A 24,170-nucleotide genomic window follows, 5' to 3' on the forward strand; every position below is an offset into this window, starting at 1 on the left:
TTGTTTCTTGTCTAATCTTACCAAGGGAAAATGAAAATATCTCCAGAATCGCAAATAGAGCTTCAATGGTGGCTTCAAAACTTGGAAGCACTCAATGGAAAACCCATACATTTTCAAGATCCGACCATGATTATAACAACAGATGCTTCCAAAAAAGGATGTGGGGGGGGGGGGGTATAGAAATGAACCAATGCCGAGTGTCAGGCAGATGGTCAACAGAGGAGATGCAGCTACATATAAATTTTCTGGAATTGAAAGCAGTTCATTTTGTGCTGATGACAGTAGCAGATCAGATTTATGGCCACAATATTCAAATTTAAGTAGACAACAAAACGGCCGTAGCTTACTTGAATCACATGGGAGGAACTCATTCAATGTCAATGAACTCCCTGGCAAAGGAAATCTGGGAATGGGCAATTGTGAGAAAGATTCATCTGACGGCTGTACACATTCCAGGAGTAGAGAACACGAATGCAGATTTTTTGAGTCGACATTTTATGGATCAAATGGAATGGCAGTTCAATCAGGACCTAACTTACAAGATATTTCAACAACTTTTCCATCAACAAGTGGATTTGTTTGCAAGTCGTCTAAACTTCCAAATTCCATGTTACGTGTCATGCCAACCAGATCCGTTGGCCTGGAAAACGGATGCTTTCTCAATTCCTTGGACAAACCTGAAAGCCTTTGCGTTCCCACCATTGAACCTAATATCTGCTGTTCTTCAGAAAGTGATAAGGCACAATCCTCTATTAATACTGATAATTCCCTTTTGGAAGACTCTGCCATGGTATCCACAGTTTCTTCATCTGTCTTGCAGGAATCCAATTCTTCTCCCTGCAGTGAACAACATGTTAACACTACGACAGAGAACAGATTCACCCGTTAGAGAAGACTCTCAAATTAATCGCGTGGACAGTGTGCGGAGACGTTACATTACAAGAGGATTTTCGAAGAAAACAACAGAAATTCTCAGCAAGGCATGGAGAACTAAAACTAATAAACAGTAGCAATCTGCATGGAAACTGTGGTTGGGCTGGTGTGGCAGAAGAGTTCCAACATTCCGAAAAACACATTAATAAAATAAGTAAATGTTTAAAACGACTGTGAATGATATGTTATTTGTGTTTGGTCCAATATTTTCTCTGCAAGATTTTAAAAAAATTCTGGTTGGATATTTTCGTGGATATATGTATATATCTATTAATATTTTAACTCATTCGATCCCCTAAATAGTTAAGATTTACTCTAAAAACTGAGTTGAAATTCTATCGCATGCTATGCTATGATGACAAATAATCAATTGATATGCTATGAAATCCTAATATTATGAAAGGGGATCTAAATGCTATGCAATTTTATTCTCATGCTATGCTACGGTGTAGGTTGCATAGGATATGCTCAAATTGATTGTGTATTTGAATATAAAAGTAAATACTACAATATGCACATAAATAGACTATTTAATGCCTTCAAGTATGTCTAATCAACGTTTAAAATATCTATCCTGTGTAAACAAATAAGTACGTTAAAAAGATTAAAACATCATCGTATGAATCTATATCAAATTATTGTGTTCTCAAAGCAAAAGTTGATCATATAAGCTATCTGTAATACAGTTTATCTAATTAAAATATTGCTTTTCACGTCATTTTTATCCTTATGCCGATGCTAACAATCTTTCAAAGACTTGCTGCAAGCATTATAACAGATCTAAACTGATCACTCTGACCATGAACGACAACAACAACCACGTCCACAGAAAGACAGACTACCATAAAAGGTAAGTATTTGTTTAGATATTTGCCTTGCATAAAATAAACAAAGCTCATAGAGTTACTATGCTATTGGTTCTAGATAAAAGCAGAATGATATGCATGTATGGCCTATCTAACAAACTACGTAAACAATGCTGGGCCAACAGTGAGCCAATGTACAATTGACACATCTAACTATAGTTTCAATGTTAATTGCGAACATAACGCTTCACCAACATTAAGTCAATATTGTAAATTTACCATTAATGTTAGTTGAGTCGGCCCAACATCAATGACCCACCGTCTGTAATTAACATTTTTCATTTATTGAAACGTTTGTCGGACGATTACATTTATTAAAACACGCATAAAATTTTAATAGTGGTTATATGTTTATGTTTTATTTCATAGTTTTTAACGTGTGTTGAAATTGAATCATTACTACATGTACGAGCTAAATATACTGTCAATAGTTACATGACTGTATACTCTTTATAAAACGAACAATGTAAAAATATGCAAGTTTAATTTTTATTCTATTCCTTTAAAGAAGTTTGCAAAGGCCCAAAATTATAATGAAGATATTTTTCAAGATTTATTCTGCAGCATAATAGTTCTAAAATGTAGAATTTAAGTTGCCGATCCTGAGATAAAAGATAGAACATTCACTGACCAAGCAATTAAGGCAAGAGTAATCACAGCGTGAGACTGGCCAGTTTCCATGGTTATTGTAATATCTGATCTGTTGAGATGGCGAAATCTGCTCCCATTTCGCATTTTGTAGGACAGATCTAGAGTCAAACAGTCTAATAAATGTACAACCACAGTCTAGCGAATAAAAAAAAATGTAAATATTATTTATCCCAAATAACGGCCGATATAAAGCCCATTTATAAACGTCTAAGTATTAATCTATCTTATACATTGACTTTTTTGTTTATTTTTAAGAACGTTCAATCTGCCCCCTCCCAGTTTGGTTAACTTTCCACTGACTTTGAATTTGATGTTTGTGGAAACCAGTTTTTATTTGGACGACTGTGAACAATTGAAGATAGAAATGAAGCAAAACAAACAGAAGAGAGTGAATTATCACTTTATTCTAGCTTGGAGGAACTAAGTTTAAAAAGTATGGATATACATTTACCCTGTGAACATATGCTAGCTAAAAACGAACGGCCGTTATTTAACTACAAGGATTTTTAATCATGGCGTTAGCATTCGGGATTAAAAAAAATCCATCATTTGAATTCGTCTATATTACTCAGTTGTATTGTTGCACCTACAATAGACCATTACTGACATAAAATTGGGCCAGTGTTGGTCATATGTTTCTACCTTGGCCCACCGCGGGACCAATATCGGAGGGCGACAAATGTGATATTGTGCCGATGTAGGCACAACACCTGGTGCCAACACTGGGCCGATTAGCAAAACTACATTGGGTCAACATTATTTTGAAAGCATTGGGCCAATGTAATTGCTTGCTTTGGATCAACGTTGGCCCAACAAAGTCATGCTATCTGGGAAGATTTGTACAAAACTAACAAAGATGACTTTTGAAAATAAGCAGGTACTTGTATTTGTTTCAACTAATAAATAAAATGACATATTATAGTTGTTTCAATCACCATTATATAAATAGTGCCTGTTTGGGAGGGTAACTTCGCGTCGGTTTACAATGGTTTTCTCGGGGTGTCAATTTCAACTCTTACCCTCCCAAACAGGCACTATTTATTTTATTATACCGAATGTCTTAAATTCAAAGAAAACTTTACTGTTTTTAAATAAAAATGACGTGAATTTTATGGCGAACCGTACACGCATGTAACAATTCGTTGTGTTACCCGTTGCCAAGGGTGTTGGTAACGCTGAGGGTAATAGAACAGATTATCAACTACGTTTTAACCAATCAGATTTATACATACATTATTATACATGAAAGTATAATAAAAAGACATTAGCTCCTGTTGACCTTCAAACGTTGTAACAAGAGTTGATGAGACCAACTTTGCATTACATTTACTGCAATAAAGATTCTTTTTAAATGTTGATAATGGTAAAATCTTATATTTCTGTAGGAACATTATACATCACCAGCCAGTGACTACATTTCACTGGGCCACCCTGGGAACGTCTCCTCACCACTCCATCCAGTGGGTAACGATGCCGTGGTCAGGTCACGGTAAACCACCCTCACGGAAAAAAACCCCTCATTGATACAAATGTATAATGAATCTTCGTCGGACATTATAGAACAATTATATTATATATATATCAGTGATCCTCATCTAGCATAAATGTATTTTCAGTTTGTAGAATCTGACTTACAGAAATCACAAATCGTAAAATTATCAAAAGGCTTTTCATTTAATACTCTGAAATACCTGACACTTCGATATCTATACTTGTGGCACAAAATATAGCATTGAGGTCAATTTCCATAATTTCTGGTATCCTGATGATCCTTTTAAATGTGTTTTTCTGTTTCCTTTAATTATTCCTTGCTTTGATAAAGAGGCGTCGTCCATCAGTCATTTTTCTTCACAAAAGCATATATTCTCCATGTGCTTTGAATTTATACATTATACAATTTATCAATTTTCATTCAACTCTGATGCTCTTAATGAAACACATATTTTTCAATTGACGTGTTTAGATACTGGACATATGCACACGATTTCTCTGAGAAAAAGTGGGTTGCAAAAATGTCGTCCTTTTCTGTCCAGTTGTCCTTAGAGAATCCACAATGAAAGCAGGTTGTTTTAAGATCCACTCCTGCAATTGTAAATGATTTTTATGACTTTTTTCTGAATTGTGTGAATGTGACACAAAAGAGAGAATAGAACAAAATCACTAATAGTCCTACCCTGATAAAGAAAACCATATCTAGCAAATTCCTCTTTCTTGTCTTTAAGCCAATCGACGTTACAATCATTAAATGACTTGGCTCTAGTTCTGTACTTCATGTACCCAGGGTATTTGCTTTTTTCATTTGATCTGAACTTGTTACATTTCTTTTCATCCTCACTTTCCTCGCTTGATTCTAAATAGAAAAAAAATATCAAGAAAAATGAATATTGGTCCCCCTTTGATTTATTTTTATTAATTTAGAATTTGTAAGATATTTTTTTACTCAACAACAGCTTTTGAGTAACGAAACTAACATAAACCCAAAATTAAACGAAATGAATGTCAATTTGGAAGCACAAAAACAATATAATACAAATAAACCGCTTTGAATAAAGAGAAAAAAGTCTTACAAAATATTTCTATTTGAATAGTATCTTTCCTAATTAACATATATTACCTTCACTTATCCTTGTTAAAACTTTTTGTGAACCTGTTAATGGTTCTAGGAAAGTCTCAGTTTTGACCAGTTCAGATCCTGTCGAATGCAAATGAAATTGTATATTGTTCATTCTATTCTCTTTATAGATTAAAATGCGATATGAAAGGTTAAGTAAATGGAAGAAAAACACCACAAACCTTTATATACTTTAAGTTCAGACACTTTCCACGTAACAACCCTAGGATTAATATCGAAAATCCTTAAAAAAGTTTCATTTAATAGAATTTTAGAAAGTCCTGTAATAAGATGTTTATCTTTATTCCGAACCTTTTCCAGATAATTCTCAAGATCACTAGAATCAGCAAAACAAAAGGTCACACAAACACATCCGTAAGAGATTTTAAGTTTGTTTGCGACATATTTTTCCTGAAAGGAAGATATTAGTTTAAACATTTCTTCTCCACATTTTAATAATGTCGCTGCAATTTTCTTATCTCTATCTAATCGTTTAATAAACGATATCAAAAGTTCTTCTGCATTTGAATTTATGAGTTGTTGAATTGTCTTTTCAACGTGAGAGACGATTTTTTCTTTTGTCCAAGATTCATCAGGATTTTCTAAGTTCCGTAAAAGAAAATTAACGGCACATTCCAACATTATTTGATCCGTCTCTGAGGCAGCACTAATTGTGGTTTTCATTCTGGCCTGATGCCACGTGCCTAAAATAAAACAAATTATAATGTTTATGATTTTGACCATTCTGGCCTGATGCCACGTGCCTAAAATAAAACAAATAATAGTGTTTATGATTTTGACCAGTCTCTATTTTAGACAAACTCTTTTTTTGATGTCCAGTTGTACTGAGTTTTGTATGTAATGTAAAGTTTTAAAAAATTAAGATTTGTTGACGTTTATTATACCAGATGTTGTGTCTTGTGGCATTCTTTTGTTTTACTTCATCGTTTAAACTTCAGCGAGCTTTACATCTTAAACATTATTTTATAACACAGTTTATGAAAGAACTGAATTTATCATGTGATGACCAACCTTCGTTTGATGACGTTTGTTGCAAATCTGGTGACATTGAAGAGAGAGCATCATCTTCAGTTTGTAAGTTTCCTTCCATAACAAAATATAATATATTCTTTATGATGCATTTTTTCTAAAATGACTCCATAGTTAAAAGGTCTGTTACATTTATCTTTCATTAAACTTTTGTATATGGGGAATCATTGCTGTGGAGTACTTTTCCTCTTTTTAACATCTCCATCCCATCCGAAAAAATATAAACAGGGCCGATTAGAATAATAATGTACTTTTTAGATATTTTTAATGTACACACCATTATCTGTGGTGTTTTGTTCTTCTGGTTGTAATTGTTCTGATGTTCTCTCGTAAATCAACGAAGTATCTGTTAAAACCAATTACACGAGAAAAAATGGACTTTAAAAAAATATGACCTTTATAGATTACAAACAGTTTTGTTTCATTTAATGATAATTAAACAAGACTGCATTTACTGAACTTAAGTACGACAAAGTTAAAAAGAAAGATATATATTTTTTAAGCAACCATAAGTTAATGGATATATATATATATATATATATATATATATATATATATATATATATATATATATATATATATATATATATAAGACCAGGTAGTAATTGTAATGGCTTCAAGCTACCAGCTAATCTTCAAACTTTTCATTAATCTAGCTTGCTTATCTAGAGAGTTTGTGGTTTTAAAATTGTTTCAATGAAATAAAAGTTGTTTGCATGATAATTTTGTAACAACATTTTCGTATTATCGTATCGTATCATTAATGAACAGTTATTATTACCCCTACCCAAAAATTAAAAAAAAAATCACGATAAAAGAAATTGCAAGACAGTCTTTACAATTTCAATTTTATGAAAGTTTGCAATGATATGCATTTCGGAAATAATTTAACTGAGCAAAAAAGTAGCTACACTTTAAATTCAGAATAGTTTGAATAGTTGAAGAGTCAATTTAATTGCAAAAGTTAATTTGCATTTGTCAGACCTACACAATCTAGTTGACTCTTCAATAACCCTGTCTTGTCTCGTTATATAATTATGTATTATTATAAGTGTACAAACATATCATGTTGTTTTAAGTTACATGTATATTCTATATTCTCATGTCTTTTACATATATCAGGATGCGTCAAGGTGTAAAGCTCACTGATATATTCTTATAACTATTTTTAGAATCGTTGTGCCTTTCCCTACTTCTATTTTCAGAGTTTTTCAGTACAGACATATTTTGCCGGAAATCAAATCACAGAATTTTAACAGGAGAAGGACAATTTGATGAGTTTTTCATTTAAGTGATCCATCATTACTGAAGGAAAACTAAGACTTTAACTTTAACTTTTTCGCCTATGAAAAAGGCAGTAGTAGACTATACCCACATTACCACAGGAGTTGGTTTAAATATTCATCCACCCTACCCTCTGAAAAAGGAAAAAAATAATTTCGATAACTGTTGAGATTCAACCCTGTTTGAACCATGTGGAAAATTCTAATCCAAATGACGACCCTGCTTTGTTTGGGAGTTTTATGAGTTGCCCCGATTACATATTTCGTCTTGTTTACTCACTTTCATTTGGTTGCATTTGTGATTGATCAGAAGGAAATGAGCTAATGACTCCTCTATCAGGGAGTAAGTGTCCTTCTGTAACAAAAAGAAAAACATTACGGGATTGTCTCTAGTATCATCTTTTTTCATATGAAATTATTTATAAATGAATTCAATTCTGTTCTTCGTTTTTGGCTTTTTTCCTATGTCCCACAAAAACACTGATGAGCAATCAAGAGAACAAGAATGGTGCAAGTAATCACACTAAATAATAACTATTGAATTAGGGTTTGCTACTTTTCAAATAATCTTTGAGCATTAGTATTGTTTGCCGGTGGAAATATTTCTTATATTTTAATTCTTTGAACAACAAACTCGTGTTTCAGATATGATACTTTAACACTCCATAAAAAAAAATTTGGTTTATTATTTGCCCTTGAAATAAATGAACAAACGCAGCTAAAAATAATACACAGGGGAAAGCTCTACCATTCAATCAATTCTAGATCTAATAAAAATACGTTCGCAATCACAGGACAAAGAACCATCTTTAAGCATGTCCTTAAAGGTGGCTAGAAGGAGCTAAAATGATATAAGCTTTTAAGCCACCTTTAAGTCACCTTTAGCTTTAAGCAAGAGCTTATAGGTCCTTAATGTCAAAAATTCTGTAACCTAACATGAAACCACTATTAAGCCACCTTTAGGTGACAATTACGCTCCCTTTAAATTGTCTTAACATCGTTCATAAGTTGCTTTTAGGTCAACTTTGATCAAGCTGCACAGTTTCATTTTAAATACGATAAATTAAATGCAATAACTCTTTGGTAAGGGTGGGAGGGGGTGATGCGAGTATTGATTTAGTTTCCAGGGGAGGGGTGTTAAAGGCGGTTTTAATTGTCAACACAAGATGCAGAAACAGGTATCCACATCCACGCTTTTCTTGTGTAAACTCTTAACCGCTCCAGAGTGCCGTTATTAACGTCGCTCTAATAAACACAGATCAGTTATAAAATTTTGCGGTTAAGTTGTTTTGTTTATGTTTCAATATTATTTTAGCAGTGAGCGCAGTCACCGTCTTTCTAGATCTGCGCATGAAATAATATGTAATGCTCTCTCTCTCTCTCTCTCTCTCTCTTCGATCGAACAACATCTCTCACTTGCCTTTGTTAAATAGGGCGGGAAATTGCTGCTATGTGTTTCTTCTCATGGTTGTGATCTATTGTGTATATCTAATTTATGTATATTGTTTGAGAAAATTTGTGGAATTAACGCAGAAAATATAAGATATACACAGCAGTTGCGTCTTGTTTCCAGGCGCAAGTCAGGGTTACTAGAGGTGTTGAAGTCTTGATATTTACGTGTATACGATAAGTCTATCGAATAACAAATTTTTTCCATTTCCATTTGTAATTCATCCTGAAAATATTACTTCCTAACCCTTTTTATAAGTTTTTTTTAAAATTGATATTTATAAGGGGTAGAATAGGATATTGGGGTAATATAATTTATATATAGTGTTTGTCAATTACCTGGCCCAGTACATCAATTTCAATTATCACATGCAGTGAACTATTTCCCTAATATTTCAATGCATTTTAAAGCAATTAGTTTCTTCTTTCTTGCATTCAATAGTTACAAGTATAAATTTGGTGGAGGTATACCAGTTTAAATATATTTACTTAGTACTAGTCAGCTTAAGAGTTTCCAATCATGTATAATATATATTTGTAACTGAAGTTCAAGCACCGCACTTCATTTTAAATAAATGCATGCATGCAATTAGGTAAAATTGATTGGAAGCCAAAATCTTTTATGAATATCTATATGTATAATATATATATATATATATATATATATATATATATATATATATATATATATATATATATATATATATCTATCTATCTATCTATCTATCTATCTATCACTATAGATATGAGCTCTAGTGGTGCGTGGATGTGACCTTATGCTAGCAAACTAAGAGTCCAGGGTTCAATACCCATCTTGGACATTATTTTTTATAAAATATGTTTAGGGCAAAATTCGTTTTTGATACTTTTCTGCCCTAGAATCATTGGAACTTGCGTCAGAATATAGGTTTTACTTAACTACGGTACATATTATGTAGAATCAATTTCTCTTGATAAAAACGCTACTTTGTGAGTCTAAACATGCTTTTATTTCATTGAGTATATCTCATTAAAATAATCTATTGTGTTTTCAACCTAAGAAAACCACGGAAACTAACACAGAATATATAGGATATGCACAACAGGTGTGTCTTTTTTTGCAAACACACAGCTATGGTTATTTTTTAAATAAATATTTCGCATAAAAGTTAACTTTATTTCTCCATTGATCACAATTGAATAAATTGTCATTAAGTCTGCAAAAGTAAGCGCAATATTGATTAAAAAGTGTTATGATGAAAAAATAGTTTCAAGGTGGCTTAAATAAGTTTAAAGGTGGCTAAAAGGTTGCTTAAAGATGACCCTTAAACTGCTTTTAAGAATCTTTAAGCCATCTTTACACTTTCTTTAAGCACCTTTTAGTCCCCGTTTGGCAAAATATATAGCTTAAATGTGGGCTTATAGATCGTCTTTAAGCAACCTTTTAAGCATCTTTAAGCTACCTTTAAGGAAAAATTGAAAATGGTCATTCATCCTGTTAGCAAGCTAAATGACAGAGCTTGTCATGTGATAATTCCATGCATTAATGGTATGCTTTATTGTCTGCATTTTGTATTGTTGATACAAATCTTTTCTCCTAACAATTGATTAAAATGTGTTTATTTTATTCCTTTCTGAAATGTATTTTATTGCAAGCTATTAGTATCAATCATTGAGAATAACAGCCAATAAGAATCACACTTTTTAATATCTATCAAATGTTTTTTATTCAAAGTATCGATTAGCAACTTAATTAATTGGAGACGATTTTTTTAGTAATACACTAAACTATCCAAATGTTTAAATTAGTAATTTTACATCCTTGGTATTTACCATTATTTAAATGATTCTGTCTGTTTTCTGGCATTTGAGGTGGCATATCTATAATTTCTGTAACATGCTCTAGAAAAAAGGATAAATAAGATGCATGTTAAGCTCACTCTTTTCAAGTAATCATCAGTCATATGAAACTTAAAATCTACAAAAAATTATTTTTTTTTAGCTTTTTGTCATCACAGAAATAACCTTTTCAAGTTTGGACTTTACAATATTTGAAACTCTTAATAAAACATTCTAATCCATGCTATCAGGGTGAGAATATAACAAAACGTACAGTCAAAGGAACATAACTACCTGTAATTGTTGCTATTGGTAGATGAGCTTCTGATTGCATTGAATTTGATGAGAGAGGTACTTCATGAGTTTGTAAGCTTCCTTCTTGGATAAAGAAAGAAAAAGAAACCGTATTACGTATAGTCCTAGTTAAGTTTGATTTGATAAGTTCAGAATAAATGTGTACTTTTAGGAGCAACAATATATTAGATTTAAGAGAGAATAGTTTATCTACACTAAATATTTTATCAAGATCGATAATCTTCATATCAGTTACATTTAATGCAATTTTGTTTTAAAAAGTGACTGACAAATATTTTTGGGAGTTGATTTTCATCAACTCTCCTATGCAGTTACTCTGGCAAACCGAAAGTGAAACAGTGTTTGGACCTAAGCACAAATCATCACCGCTGAAAAGACTTAGTTCTTGGAAATGATAGAAAAATTCGATGTAATGTATGCTAGAGCATTGTTTTTCAAGGAAACCAATTTATAAACACTTTGAAAATAGTCAGATTTTATATAATGCGAACAATTTCGATATTTTTGTAGTCTCATGTGTTCCTACGCCAGAGTTTTTTTGAAGTCTCGTTCAACCAGACGCTCAGCTGTCTCCGTAAATCTCCAACAAGCAGAGAGGCTCTCTTGCTTGTCAGAAATTAACGGAGACAGTCGAGCGTCTGGTTGAACGAGACTAGAGTTCGATATTAATAGTACCTGGACCCATATGATTCTTAGAATTGTTTCGATTTCTAATACATAGTTTGAAATCTATCTTTAAATATTGCACAACATGATTCAAATGGGGTTTCTCGAAATTCTTGTCGGAAAAGTCTAAAAATTCATATAATAAAAAAAGCGTAACTCAGATACAGACTAGAAACTAATTGCCATGCAGGGTTCAATACCCGTCTTGGACATTAATTTTTAATAAAATATGTTTAGGGCAAAATTCGTTTTTGATACTTTTCCGCCCTAGAATCATTGGAACTTGCGTCAGAATATAGGTTTTACTTAACTACGGTACATATTATGTAGAATCAATTTCTCTTGATAAAAACGCTACTTTGTGAGTCTAAACATGCTTTTATTTCATTGAGTATATCTCATTAAAATAATCTATTGTGTTTTCAACCTAAGAAAACCACGGAAACTAACACAGAATATATAGGATATGCACAACAGGTGTGTCTTTTTTTGCAAACACACAGCTATGGTTATTTTTTAAATAAATATTTCGCATAAAAGTTAACTTTATTTATCCATTGATCACAATTGAATTAATTGTCATTAAGTCTGCAAATGTAAGCGCAATATTGTTTAAAAAGTGTTATGATGAAAAAATAGTTTCAAGGTGGCTTAAATAAGTTTAAAGGTGGCTAAAAGGTTGCTTAAAGATGGCCCTTAAGCTGCTTTTAAGAATCTTTAAGCCATCTTTACACTTTCTTTAAGCACCTTTTAGTCCCCGTTTGGCAAAATATATAGCTTAAATGTGGGCTTATAGATCGTCTTTAAGCAACCTTTTAAGCATCTTTAAGCTACCTTTAAGGAGAAATTGAAAATGGTCATTCATCCTGTTAGCAAGCTAAATGACAGAGCTTGTCATGTGATAATTCCATTCAACATGATTCAAATGGGGTTTCTCGAAATTCTTGTCGGAAAAGTCTAAAAATTCATATAATAAAAAAAGCGTAACTCAAATACAGACTAGAAACTAATTGCCATGCAAGATCATTTGATTTTAAAATAAATGATAATCGATAAAATCAACTCCCGTCAGTACCCCAGTACTTTGATTCTTTATTAGATACACCTCCTTTGAAGGTTGTTACCCTCAGGTTTGGAAAACATGACTATAATATGTCTTTATATTCACAAATATTTTCTATCCCATAAAAATGGTCTTATTGATATTATTTTGCTTTGTTTATATATGTCAATAAAATTACTACATACACAACAAATTTTTAACTCTAAAATAAATCCCTGCAATCAAAATAGATTTTTCATTTCTCATGAAAAAACCCAACATTGTTTATAATAATTATGAGCAAGATATTAATGTTCATGGTTGATACTTTTTATCAATGAGACATTTTTGTATTAATTTCTAATTCTAGGATATTTCACTTAACTTTGAACCAGGTTTATAGCTTCATTTTTATTTTTAAAAATAATTTTTATGAAAAATATTTTAACTGAATTGTTTGTTCTTCTGTAACAGGTAATGGAAGAAACTTGAATAAAAATGTATTTGTTTTTTCTCCTTAATATTTTAAGATAATGGCACAATTATAAATGTATTGAATTTTGCTCCTTTAAAAGAAGAAATCGAAAGTGAAAATATGTCACGTCTGTTAACTCTCATTTGAATGATTATGGCGGTCTTCTAGTAAACTCCTTGCTTCTCCGTTGTCATGGTCTGTCAAAGGCAGAACAAACAACAGTACTATTTTCTTTTGATAATAAATAGTACATTATTGAATGAAAAAATAGCTTTAAATGAATGTAATGCTTTTGCTGCATTTCTATCTATAAATTTTCTTTACATTATTTTAAAACGATATGATATTTCATTTTTTTTTCAAATTCAGTATTTAAAAAATTGTAAAGATTTTTTGTAAATCATTGTATATCAAACTTAAAATTATATTTTTTTCTTCAAACAGTATACAAAGCTTTGTTCCACATACTTTAAAGACAGAACACTTTCCCCCACCATAATTTAGAAAATTCTCTTTGAAAATAATTTAGTACTAGTAAAATCTATAAAATTTAAAATCAAGTAATTAAATTGTATTGCTGAACAAAATATCGATATAATACAGTATTATTGATACATTTTGTTATGTAGATAGGTCTAGTCATTAGTATTTACCTCCATCTATGTCATCCTGGTTTTCTCCTAATAATACTTGTCCTGGTCCAGTGCTATTTTGTGTCAGAACTAAGTAGAGAGAAAGAAAATAAAATTATATATATATATATATATATATATATATATATATATATATATATATATATATATATATATATATATATATATATATATATATATATATATTTCAAACTAAAAACCAAATCAATCTCTTCAAACAATATACAAATTTTTCTTCAACATTACTGAAAAAAAAATACGTGTACATACTAAAATTTATAAATTTTTCTGAAAATTTTAGTACTAGTAAACTTTATAAAATTAAATTCAAATAATCAATTTATTTTGATAACAAATTATCAATACGATTCAGTATTATTGATACGTTTGAAATGTAATAACTTCTAGTCATTCGAATTTACCTCCATCTATGTCATCCTGGTTTTCTGTTAATAATGCTTGTCCTGGTCCAGTGCTATTTTGTGTCGGAACTAAGTAGAGGAAATAAATGAAACATTTAACAAGTATTTAAACTCTGCCTTTTAGCGATAAAACATTTTATTTAAGTTTATCACAATGTGTGTCTTTAAGAGTTAGGAAAAGTTTTATTAACGAACTTTTTTTAAACCGCAGTAAATCTTTATAACTGACAGTATACACTAACGACTGTCATTAGCTAGTTGACAACCAATGCAATAACACAATTGCCGCCTGTCAAGGACCCTCGGTTGTAATACCCTGTCTAGTGTCTACAGCACGGTAAATGTACATCCTGTTGTTAAATCGGAAATATTTACAATTTTCAGTGGCTTTGTCTGTGATAACAGTACGATTCGATTTTGTATTGTACAGTCCATTAAATTCTAATGACGTATTGTTTGGACAAATGAGGGATTTCCATAATTAAAGATATAAAAATCACATAAATATATCAATAATTGAATATTTAATCGTACACTTGTTGAAAATTATATAATATATATGTAATGAGGAATCTTTCTTTTAACATTATAATGTTATAATTTCGGTCTGAGCGTGAGCAAATCTTTCATGATACCCTTCGAGCTTTATTGGATTTGACCACGCCCCTATCTAAATTATCACCTTTTAATACTCAAAGAATAATTCTTATCCACAGCGATTGATTTACCTTTTGAATAAATTTTGCTTTATAATATCCTGAAACCAATTACGAGGTAAACAATAAAGCATCATTTGATTTATTGTTGACGTCGTAATATCATTAACTACCGTCAGGTGAGCAGACAAATTGAATAACGTGCGTTAGCTTGTTATGACAATTTGTCTGCACAACTGACGGCAGTTGTTAACTCGACGACTTAAAAAATTAATCAATTAATCCTTATATTCAAATTCCCATATTGATGAAATAAATTTTTTTATTAAGATAGATCGGTATAAATTGCAGATCAGGAGAGAGTTAAGTAGTAACAGGAAGAACAGCTGTTTTCCGAAACCGGGTTAAACTGGTTATCGCACAAACTGATGAGATGAGCATGAAGTTAACTCTTAAAATTTTGCTTTTAACAATAAAACCATTTTTATTGCTGAATAATTGTTGCACAGGGTGTTTTACCAACATCAATAAAATATATTTCTATATAGAAAGGAACTCAATGTCTAGCCAAGCTAAACGAGTATAACCTGGGTTAGGGCAGTTTACGCTTTATAATTCCCGAAGCGGATTGTAAAAGCGAAAACTTCTCAAACTCAGGTTTTACGAGTATAACTTGGGTAGATATTGAGTTCATTACTTATGATTTAATTTTCTGTGATTTGATATGAAAATTGAGTGCGTTTTACTTTTAAAGATTATGTTAATCTGTTCAAAAGTCAAACGTAACGTAGAGCAGATCAATACGCCGGTGCATTCTGACGTGTCTTGTGACGTGCTGACCAGGTTATACAAATTTAACTTAATATTTCTATCCATTTTATCCAATCCAATCAAATGCCGCGTTAAAACCAGAATTATGTTTAGATCTTAAAAAAAGATAATAAAGAAGTGAAACATCATGCAAGAAATTTCATCAAAACATCTAGGGTAGAGATAATTAGACTCTTTCTCGTTGAATCGCTGTTATGATCTACGCTTTGGATCAACACTGGTCTTAAGACATTAAATTGTAAAATATTTATATTTACATATGCAAATACGAGGGTCAATAAAAAAATACGAAGACTTTTGTCATAGCTATGTTACTTAACGTCATATCATTGCTAAATTTGGTAGACATAATTTAGCAATAGTTTCAAACAATTTGCAGGAAAAAAAGTTAATAAATTCCTTTATTTCTAAGAATTATTTAGAATCTAATCCTGCAAAAATGAGGTCACGGCGCACGGTAAAAATGTATGTTATGTCAACAATAAACCTTATAATGTTGAAAGTAATATCTCTATAAATTGGGCTTAAAACCAAATAATATTGAAACCTCAAATTAAGTTTTGTCTTGGTATTCTAAGTTCCAAATAATGATGGTACATATTGTTTTGGCGAAGAAATGTTAGTAATTAAAGACAGATAGGCCTCTTTAGAATTGACTAAAAACATCGACGTCGCCGGACGTCACGGGGCATCGAGAGGTACAAACAAAATGGATTTAACCTAGAAAAAAGCCGACACAAGCTGTGAAAATGCTAAATGGTGCAAAAAATAAGTCAACAATTATTTGCAAGTTTGTGTTTAACTGTAATAAATTTTGTTGGGGAGGTGGTAATTGTATTTTGAACATAAAACAGTCCGAAAGAGAGTAGAATATCTGTAAATATTAGGTCAAAAAATAAGTAACGTCAACCGACGTTCAGGGTTATCCTTACTGTAAACTAAGAGATACACGGTTAGAAAATAAAAACATTGAAGAACTAACTTATGATTCTCGAACATATGTTAGCAAATAAGATGTTAAGTGGTTCAGTGCAATTTTAAATTGTAAGGAGAAAGGCACAAGAGACTAAGCGTGATATAAAGATAGGGTGTATCTATAAACTGTGCATGTTTAATCTTGACGTCATGTTTTGAACGTTACCGTGCGCCGTGGTGACAAAACATGTTGTTTTTAAAAAGGGGTAACAAAAATACCGTTTCATCAAATGGACTAAAACTTCGCATATCAATAACATAAGTGTTGGTGCACAGATTAATCTGTTAAGTATGACTTTCATGAAAAATATATGATAGACAGCCACATTGTCTTCGTATTTTTTGATTGACCCTCGTATGTTCTTTTTACATGAATACGGAATACAGAATAGCGAAAACATTCAGTTCCGTATGAACATTTTCATGACGCCACAATAATTAACGCTTATGTTTGTTGCTTGGGTTATTGTAAACATAAAAACTCGGTAATTTTAACAATTCTTAACAATTTGTCATTCTCAAACGTAAATATTAGAAATAAACATAAAAGCAATGTTAAAAAGTTAAACGGGATATGAACTTGGTTGGTTCGTGATCAAATCTTCTGAGAAGCTCTTCGGGCTTCACATAATTTGATCACGTGACCAACCAAGTTCTTATCCCGACGAACTTTTTAAGTTTCTGTTTTTTCTAAAATAATTTTATCCATTATCAAAGAAATTTTTGGGAGATATTCAGATACAAGAAAAGAAAGCAGCTTTGATATATATGTAGTATAATACCTCTATTTTCAAATTCAAAGACTTCCGGGGGGAAATAAGGTTGAGCTTTACGAATAAAAGAAAAAAATTAAATTAATCTCTGTTTACAAAATGTAAATTGCTATGGGCACCAATGCATTCTTTTTTAAGTTTTTCTTAAAGCAATATGAGCTGTATGTTTTAGAATTTAATTTTGCTGCAAAAACCTGCTAGTATGATTAGTGTGCATGTAAATTAAATTGTTATGATAAAAAGGTTTGAAATACTCATTAATTTTCATCAGAAGAAAGATTTCTCTTCCAAGGAATATATAGCAGATCAAATTTTGTACAGGACGACAATAATTCAATTTTGGTTCATTGAAGGCTTCTTTACGGCTTTTCCAATAAAAATATGGCTAACAGAACTTTATCAACCATGATATTTTGTCATTTTATTCGAAAATAACATTTTTCGTGAAAAAAAATTTCAGCATGAAAATTGCAGCTCATATTGCTTTAAATTTTCATCTCTTTCGTATACATGCATGTCCTTCGAAATAAAAGTGTTAAAAACAAATACATCTCATTAATGATCATTAATCAAATATTGATACTTAAGCAAAAATAATTCTTTCTTCCTCTGTCTCTTGCTTTTTCATTCTTTAAAAAATAAATGATGATACTGATACCCATTCCTTGTCTTCTTCTGAATGTTCTCCGTTTACGCACAAAAGTATAACGACAAAAAATTAAGCAACCAATGCCCAGAATAATTGGAATAACAAGCACAATCAGCCAGGGTTCCACGGTTTCACTGATTTCTCTCCTGTTAAATATATATGATCATATTGAATATTTAAGTGGAGAAAGTTTTGACAAAAAATGACATTCAAGTTTGTGTAAATGTAAAATTAAAAAAATTACCGTGGAGGTAATTCAGTTGGTAGCAGCTTATTAACGTTTGCATAACATGGCAAATCTGTTGAAGAAAAAACAAATGAAAAGTTATTTTTTTATTTCGTGTTCTAATTAAAAAAACAATCTAAGTTTGATACTTTTAAAATAACAAAGATCGTCTTAATGGAAAAGAAATATTTAGTTTCTGATATTATAAAAATCAATTAAAATGAAAAGAACATATTCATTATTATTTTTTCGTTTTTTGAGATAAATTCAACTGAGTTTAATAAAAGTATATAACTAGTCTTACATTTAAAGGATTCTGTTGAGTTGTATCCAAAAGGACACGCCGTGAAAGAATCATTACAGGCAAATCCATCTATTCGCATGATACTCTTGTGGATTGTGCTGAATTTGGTACAGACATAACCTGGCAAGTTGACGTATTGATTGAAGATGTATTATTTTGTTCTCGACATCATTATATTTGTCAACAAACAAATGCAACTAAATATCAATATCTAACAAGTTTACTTTTTTTTCATTGAAGAGAACAGTGTTGGCATATTTTTATTTGTCCTTTTAGATCTTTATGTCGACATGTCAGTAAGAAATGATAGCTAGGTGGCACCAATTTGGTAGGTTTGCGTTTTTGTTTAAATTGATTTTGACTTTTTATAAGGTGACAGAGAGTTCCAACAACTAGAAGCTAGGACAACAACCAAATTAGTAAGTTAGTATAACTTCTGGTCTGTGGTGGCAGGAAAAAGCCAACATCCTGTTTTCTTATGTAAAACAATTTTCATCTGACTTTTGATTTTAAAGCTCGCTAGTATTGCGACGTTATTATTAAAATAGCTACATGCATGCTTACCAACAATATACATTGATGGTGCGCAAACTTCAATCGCATAGTTCAAATCATCATTCAAGACACAATGATATTGAAATGATTGACATGTTTGTGCATCTGGAGCTAGTGATGAACAGTTCTTTTTCTGGACAGCTTCTTCATAAGCGGAAATGTTTGACGGACACATTGTCACACGTCTGACAGTCTGTAGAGATGCATTACAACTTAGGATAAAGGCGTCCAGAATTTGAATCTGAAAGATTAAAAGTAAGAAAAATAACATGCATTTTTATTTTTATTTTATATTTTGTAATGTAAATTTTATAGTATGGTTAATGAGCTAACTGTATTTAGTTACTTATATTTAAAGAAAAAGAAAGATAAGTGTATAATTTAAAAAAATATTAACCGATCGAAGCTTTTATCTTTACGATATCAATTTATATTTCTAAGTCAATAAAAATGATAATCATATTATCATTAAAACAAAGAAAAAATATGACAGTTTTGATTTTGCAGAAAGGTAAGATTACATCCATAACCATTGAAATGTTATTATTCCGCTTTTCCCACAATCTTACGATTTGTAAATGCATATGTAGAAGTCATGGTAAATCTGCCTATTGGGTTTATTTACAGAAAGCCTTAGGAAAAAAATCAGTGCATTTATTTATTGCTTGGTCTGAAAGAATAATGATAACATACTACCTCGTTAATAATGACACATTTATGCTTGCATTTAAAATCATATCATTGGTTTACTGGATGTCATTTTTGTCTTACCACATATTACTGAATTGTAGAAATGTTTTTATTGAAATACTTTTTAGTTTTCTATCTGATAAAGCTGTTAAAACTGTCATTCAAACAATTTTGTTATCATTTGAAACAACGATTCCTTTAAATCTTTCAACTCGTAATCTTTGATATCAAGTGCAAATAAACGCCAATAAATATGGTACTGAATTATAATATTTAAACCCTAAGCCTGATTTCATTAATCGTAAATATATTGCCGTAACGCACATTGAATAACAAGTAAAGGTTTTTGTATACATGTGTACACATACACACACACATGCACAGAGAGAGAGAGAGAGAGAGAGAGAGAGAGAGAGAAAAGAGAGAGAGATTACCTGTTCAAACAGATGAATTGATAAGAATAGCACCACATAGCCTCTCATCATTTCAAATCTTTAAGTGGAATGAACGAGGAAACACTCATTACAGTATCTAGAAAATATAACAGTTACATGTAATACAAAAGGTATTAATGATTAAATCATCATATATCATGTACAGAACAAGACTATTACCGTCATATGGTTTAGCCATGTAGCAAAAATTGCAGGTGGTTCCATCTTATCTTATTTTTTGTAAATCAAAGAAGGTTTTCCCGTCATGTCCGGATGTAACTACTTTCGTTTTATATATATAAAAAAAATCAGAGTTAGCGCTCTTTGCGTTCATAGGTATTAAGTATTAGCATTGGCGAAGTTTGTAATCGATTGTAATTGCGATCTACTGAAAGGTTTGTGTTTTAGTTGTATTTTTAAAACAAATGCCAAGAATTTTATCTACAATTTCCCAGCTCATTAGAATTTGAGTCAAACCACAGCACGATAATTGCTTTTTTGGTAATAATTAGATTAAATGTATATTTATTATTTCCATATTGAAACTATAAGAAGTGTCTTGTGCATTATTAAAACATAATCTTAGTCAGGTATCAGGTAAAACACAGGTGTAAAAATAAATAATAAAAATGTCTTATAGAGAATAATCGGTAAAAGGGATGAACTGAATACAGAAGTTTTTTCAGTGGTATTTTTTTTAGGCTTTGAAATATATTTTATGACAATATGAGAAATTTGACATTATTCTTCTTATGTAAGTATTCTCCTGGCTTGTAAAAAAGGATTCAATCGTGCAATTTTATAATTTCATCGCGACCGAGTAACACGGTGGGGTAAGATGTACGTCCATGCAGGCGACATCTCTACAGCGAAATAATTTCATCTGCTAAGATGTCTGCGGTTTATATAGGGGTTGAAGGGGTAGCGGTAATTTAAGCGAAATATGGCAGAGAGTGCCTATTTATTGACGGTTCAGCTTTAAAGAGTAAAGTCTGGGGAATAGAATTGCGGATAGTATATGTAGTGCACATTTTTATCAAGATTTTAAAAACTTGTAAAAGCATCATGGGTGTAATATAGACTGTGGAATCATTAGAATTCGGGGTGGTTCAATTTTCGTGATTTTCATGGGTAGCCCTCCATCAATTTGCATCCTCGACAAAAACAAAGTTTGAAAGAGAAGTTATATTTTCTGAAACTGAAAACCGACGCAACCCTGAATTTTCATTCTCACAAATAAGCAAAAAAAAAAAAAAAAAAAAAGAAACAATTCACAAAAATGTCCACCCACTAATTACAATGATTTCACAGTACCCAGGTCCATGACTTTTACTCAAGATGTTTCACATCAACCGAAGGGTACAAAACATTCCATTTACATAAGTCATTATAGATTGGTGGGACAAAAACAACAACAATTAGGCGTTTTATTAAAGTACAAATATACTTTTAAATAACTGTAATTACAAATTGACACAGATTATTAAACACATACTGTAAACTTATTTTTATTCGCGGGCGAGAAATTTTTTCGAGGTTCGCGATAGCATAGTCGTACCAGTCGTATAGTTGTTATAACAACACATGTCTTAATAAGGCTTACCCGCGAAAATTAGTCGTCGCGAACTAGTTTATGTCCAGTAAATCGCGAAATAATGTCATTGCGAATAAAAGTTGGTTTACAGTATATTTCCTAAACAAGAAAGTGTCTTAAGTTTTAAAAATAAGTCCTTTAAAAAGGAATACAAAACGTGGATTGTAGGAATGTACATCTAATGTAAATGTGAAAGCCTTTGAGTAATCCGAAAATCTAATATGATGTCACGTGACACTGAGCTGGGAAGACGCGTCTTATTTAGCTTCGTAGTCTTTTGACAATTGTACCGATTTTTCGGTTTTCCGAACATTTCTTTTCTTTGTACATGGAAGGGATATGTTCATGACTCTGTATATAATTATGTGCTTTCTCAATTTTACGTGTTTGGATTTATTATCTTTGGAATTACCATGGTGTATTATATTTTGAACTGTAAATACCTGGTGAGTAATTATCACTAACAGCAAGCGTCGATTTAAATCTCCGTCATGGCTGGTCAAACCGATTACACGGACGACCAAAGAATCAAACCGTTATACTTGAAAACTCAGACATTCAGTGTAAAGATAACGGTAGAATTACATATTTTGACCTGATGGAGAGCGTGACAAAAATCATAGGAAACTTTCTACATTGTTTACAGCAAGATCGCAACCTTTGGCGTTTCTATCTCAAGGATAGAAGCAGTAGAGATAAATTACTTTCAAATGAACTGTAAATAAATAATGTTTCAATTTCATTCTTTGATACAAATCCATACTCGTTCGGGAACCACAATCCAAACGAAACAACACTCAAGATCCGCATATGTGGATTACCGCTTTCGGTGGATGACTCCGCTGTATCTGAGTTGCTAGACAAGCTTGTGTGTGTTGCTAAGAGCAAAATACTTTACGAAAAAAATACGGCATCCAGTCGGTAACAAGATGACAAGTGTTCTGAATGGGAACCGTTTTCTTTACATAGAACCGCTACCTATCCGCAAATCTTTGCCTAGGGTCAACTATTGTGGAGGTCTCAGGTGCATATTATCTTTTACTACGGGCAACCTAAGGTTGTAAAGCATCTGCTTTGCACAAGTTGCTGGGCTACTGACCATACAAGAAAAAACTGTAAAAGTCAATTAAAATGTAAAGTTTGTAAAATATCATGTCACACCCCGGTAGAACGCAAGTGCGATTCCTACGAGGTTTAACAAAATATCATTGTCTTCAATGGTGAAGATAACGTCCTTTCCAGTTTTTTTTTTTCAATGGGAGATGTCCCTTTATGGCGTTACACATAAGTCAGCGGAACATGCGTTCCAATTCGTTAAAGCAATGAGATGTGGTGACCAAAATGCGGCTGCTCAAATACAGAGCGCCACAGATGCGCAGTCAGCTAAGTGGATCGGTGACAAAGTCAAAACCAATGAGCAGTGGAAAAACACGTGCGAAAAAGTTATGACGGAAGTTGTTGAAAATAAATGTGTACAGGTCAAAATATTTCGTGAGAAATTGCCTTCTTCTAACAAACATGCTATTTTCGTTGAATCTACATACAACGATACATGAGGTTCCGGACTTGACAGGGCTGGCACTAAACACCAAACAAGCTGCGTGGCCGGGGAAAAATTGCTAGGAAAAAACATTGCTAAAGTTGCAAAAAAATCCAGAAAGAGGAAAAAAAGTGAGCAGTGGAGCCGACCGAAACAAACTCAGCAACCGAAAGAGAGCTCTTATCAAAGTGATAGAGCAAAAATGCTGAAAGACATGCGTGCACAGTCAGACTCCGATTTCTTCTCCGGATAGGATCATATATGATGGGGATTTTAATCGTCGTATAGATAATGAACAAAACAAAAGTTCACGTTTTTTTAAAATAATTTGATTAAACAATTAGATTCTTTTGATGTTTGGAAAAATATGCATCCAGATATTAAATGTTTTACTTGGTGTAATGCCAGAGATGTTCCTACAAGCAGAATAAATTATGTATTTATTAGAAACCATTTTGTTCCAAGAATAGAAAACATTAAATGAAGAAAAATTTCAGGAACGCATTCGGGTAAAAGAATGAGTGACCATAGAATTTAGAAATTTGCGCTTAAGATTATAAACAATAACAGAGGTCAAGGGTATTGGAAATTAAATGTATCATACTGCTAAATGAAGAATACAAAAGAAACATTAGAAATATTGTTCGAACCAAAGACAACTCGTTAGGTGCAATCGACAGACTAGAGCTCTGAAAAAAGGGAAGGTTAG

General features: G+C 31.8%; 1 protein-coding gene across 9 annotated transcripts; it reads right to left on the reverse strand.

Annotated features, from left to right (window-relative positions):
* Positions 1-2,269: 2,269 nt before the first annotated feature.
* Positions 2,270-20,607, reverse strand: LOC128185748 (uncharacterized). Of its 9 annotated transcripts, none has more exons than XM_052855392.1 (18): positions 20,508-20,607; positions 20,328-20,424; positions 19,213-19,444; positions 18,649-18,768; positions 18,363-18,417; positions 18,128-18,264; positions 17,479-17,523; positions 14,235-14,303; positions 13,813-13,881; positions 10,956-11,036; positions 10,656-10,724; positions 7,675-7,749; positions 6,389-6,457; positions 6,094-6,165; positions 5,244-5,765; positions 5,065-5,142; positions 4,624-4,800; positions 2,270-4,532 (listed from the first exon to the last, which is right to left on the reverse strand). In XM_052855392.1, exons 2-18 carry the CDS (start codon positions 20,376-20,378, stop codon positions 4,378-4,380), a joined length of 2,076 nt encoding a protein of 691 aa, XP_052711352.1. In that variant the 5' UTR covers positions 20,379-20,424; positions 20,508-20,607; the 3' UTR covers positions 2,270-4,377. The 9 variants fall into 9 exon arrangements, with proteins under 9 accessions (XP_052711352.1, XP_052711351.1, XP_052711355.1 ...); XM_052855391.1 differs by having other exon boundaries at positions 10,956-11,039; XM_052855395.1 differs by lacking the exon at positions 10,656-10,724.
* Positions 20,608-24,170: the final 3,563 nt, after the last annotated feature.

Source organism: Crassostrea angulata, chromosome 5 (genome assembly GCF_025612915.1).
Source record: "Crassostrea angulata isolate pt1a10 chromosome 5, ASM2561291v2, whole genome shotgun sequence".
NCBI classification, from domain to species: Eukaryota; Metazoa; Mollusca; class Bivalvia; order Ostreida; family Ostreidae; genus Magallana; species Magallana angulata.

Coding starts and splice junctions, on each gene's coding strand:
- LOC128185748 (XM_052855391.1), bottom strand. CDS start 20,378: ATGATGAGAGGCTATGTGGTGCTATTCTTATCAATTCATCTGTTTGAA. Junction 18,265..18,362: donor CCAACTGAATTACCTCCACG/GTAATTTTTTTA, acceptor TATATTTAACAG/GAGAGAAATCAGTGAAACCG. Junction 11,040..13,812: donor CCAGGATGACATAGATGGAG/GTAAATACTAAT, acceptor TCTTTATCCAAG/AAGGAAGCTTACAAACTCAT.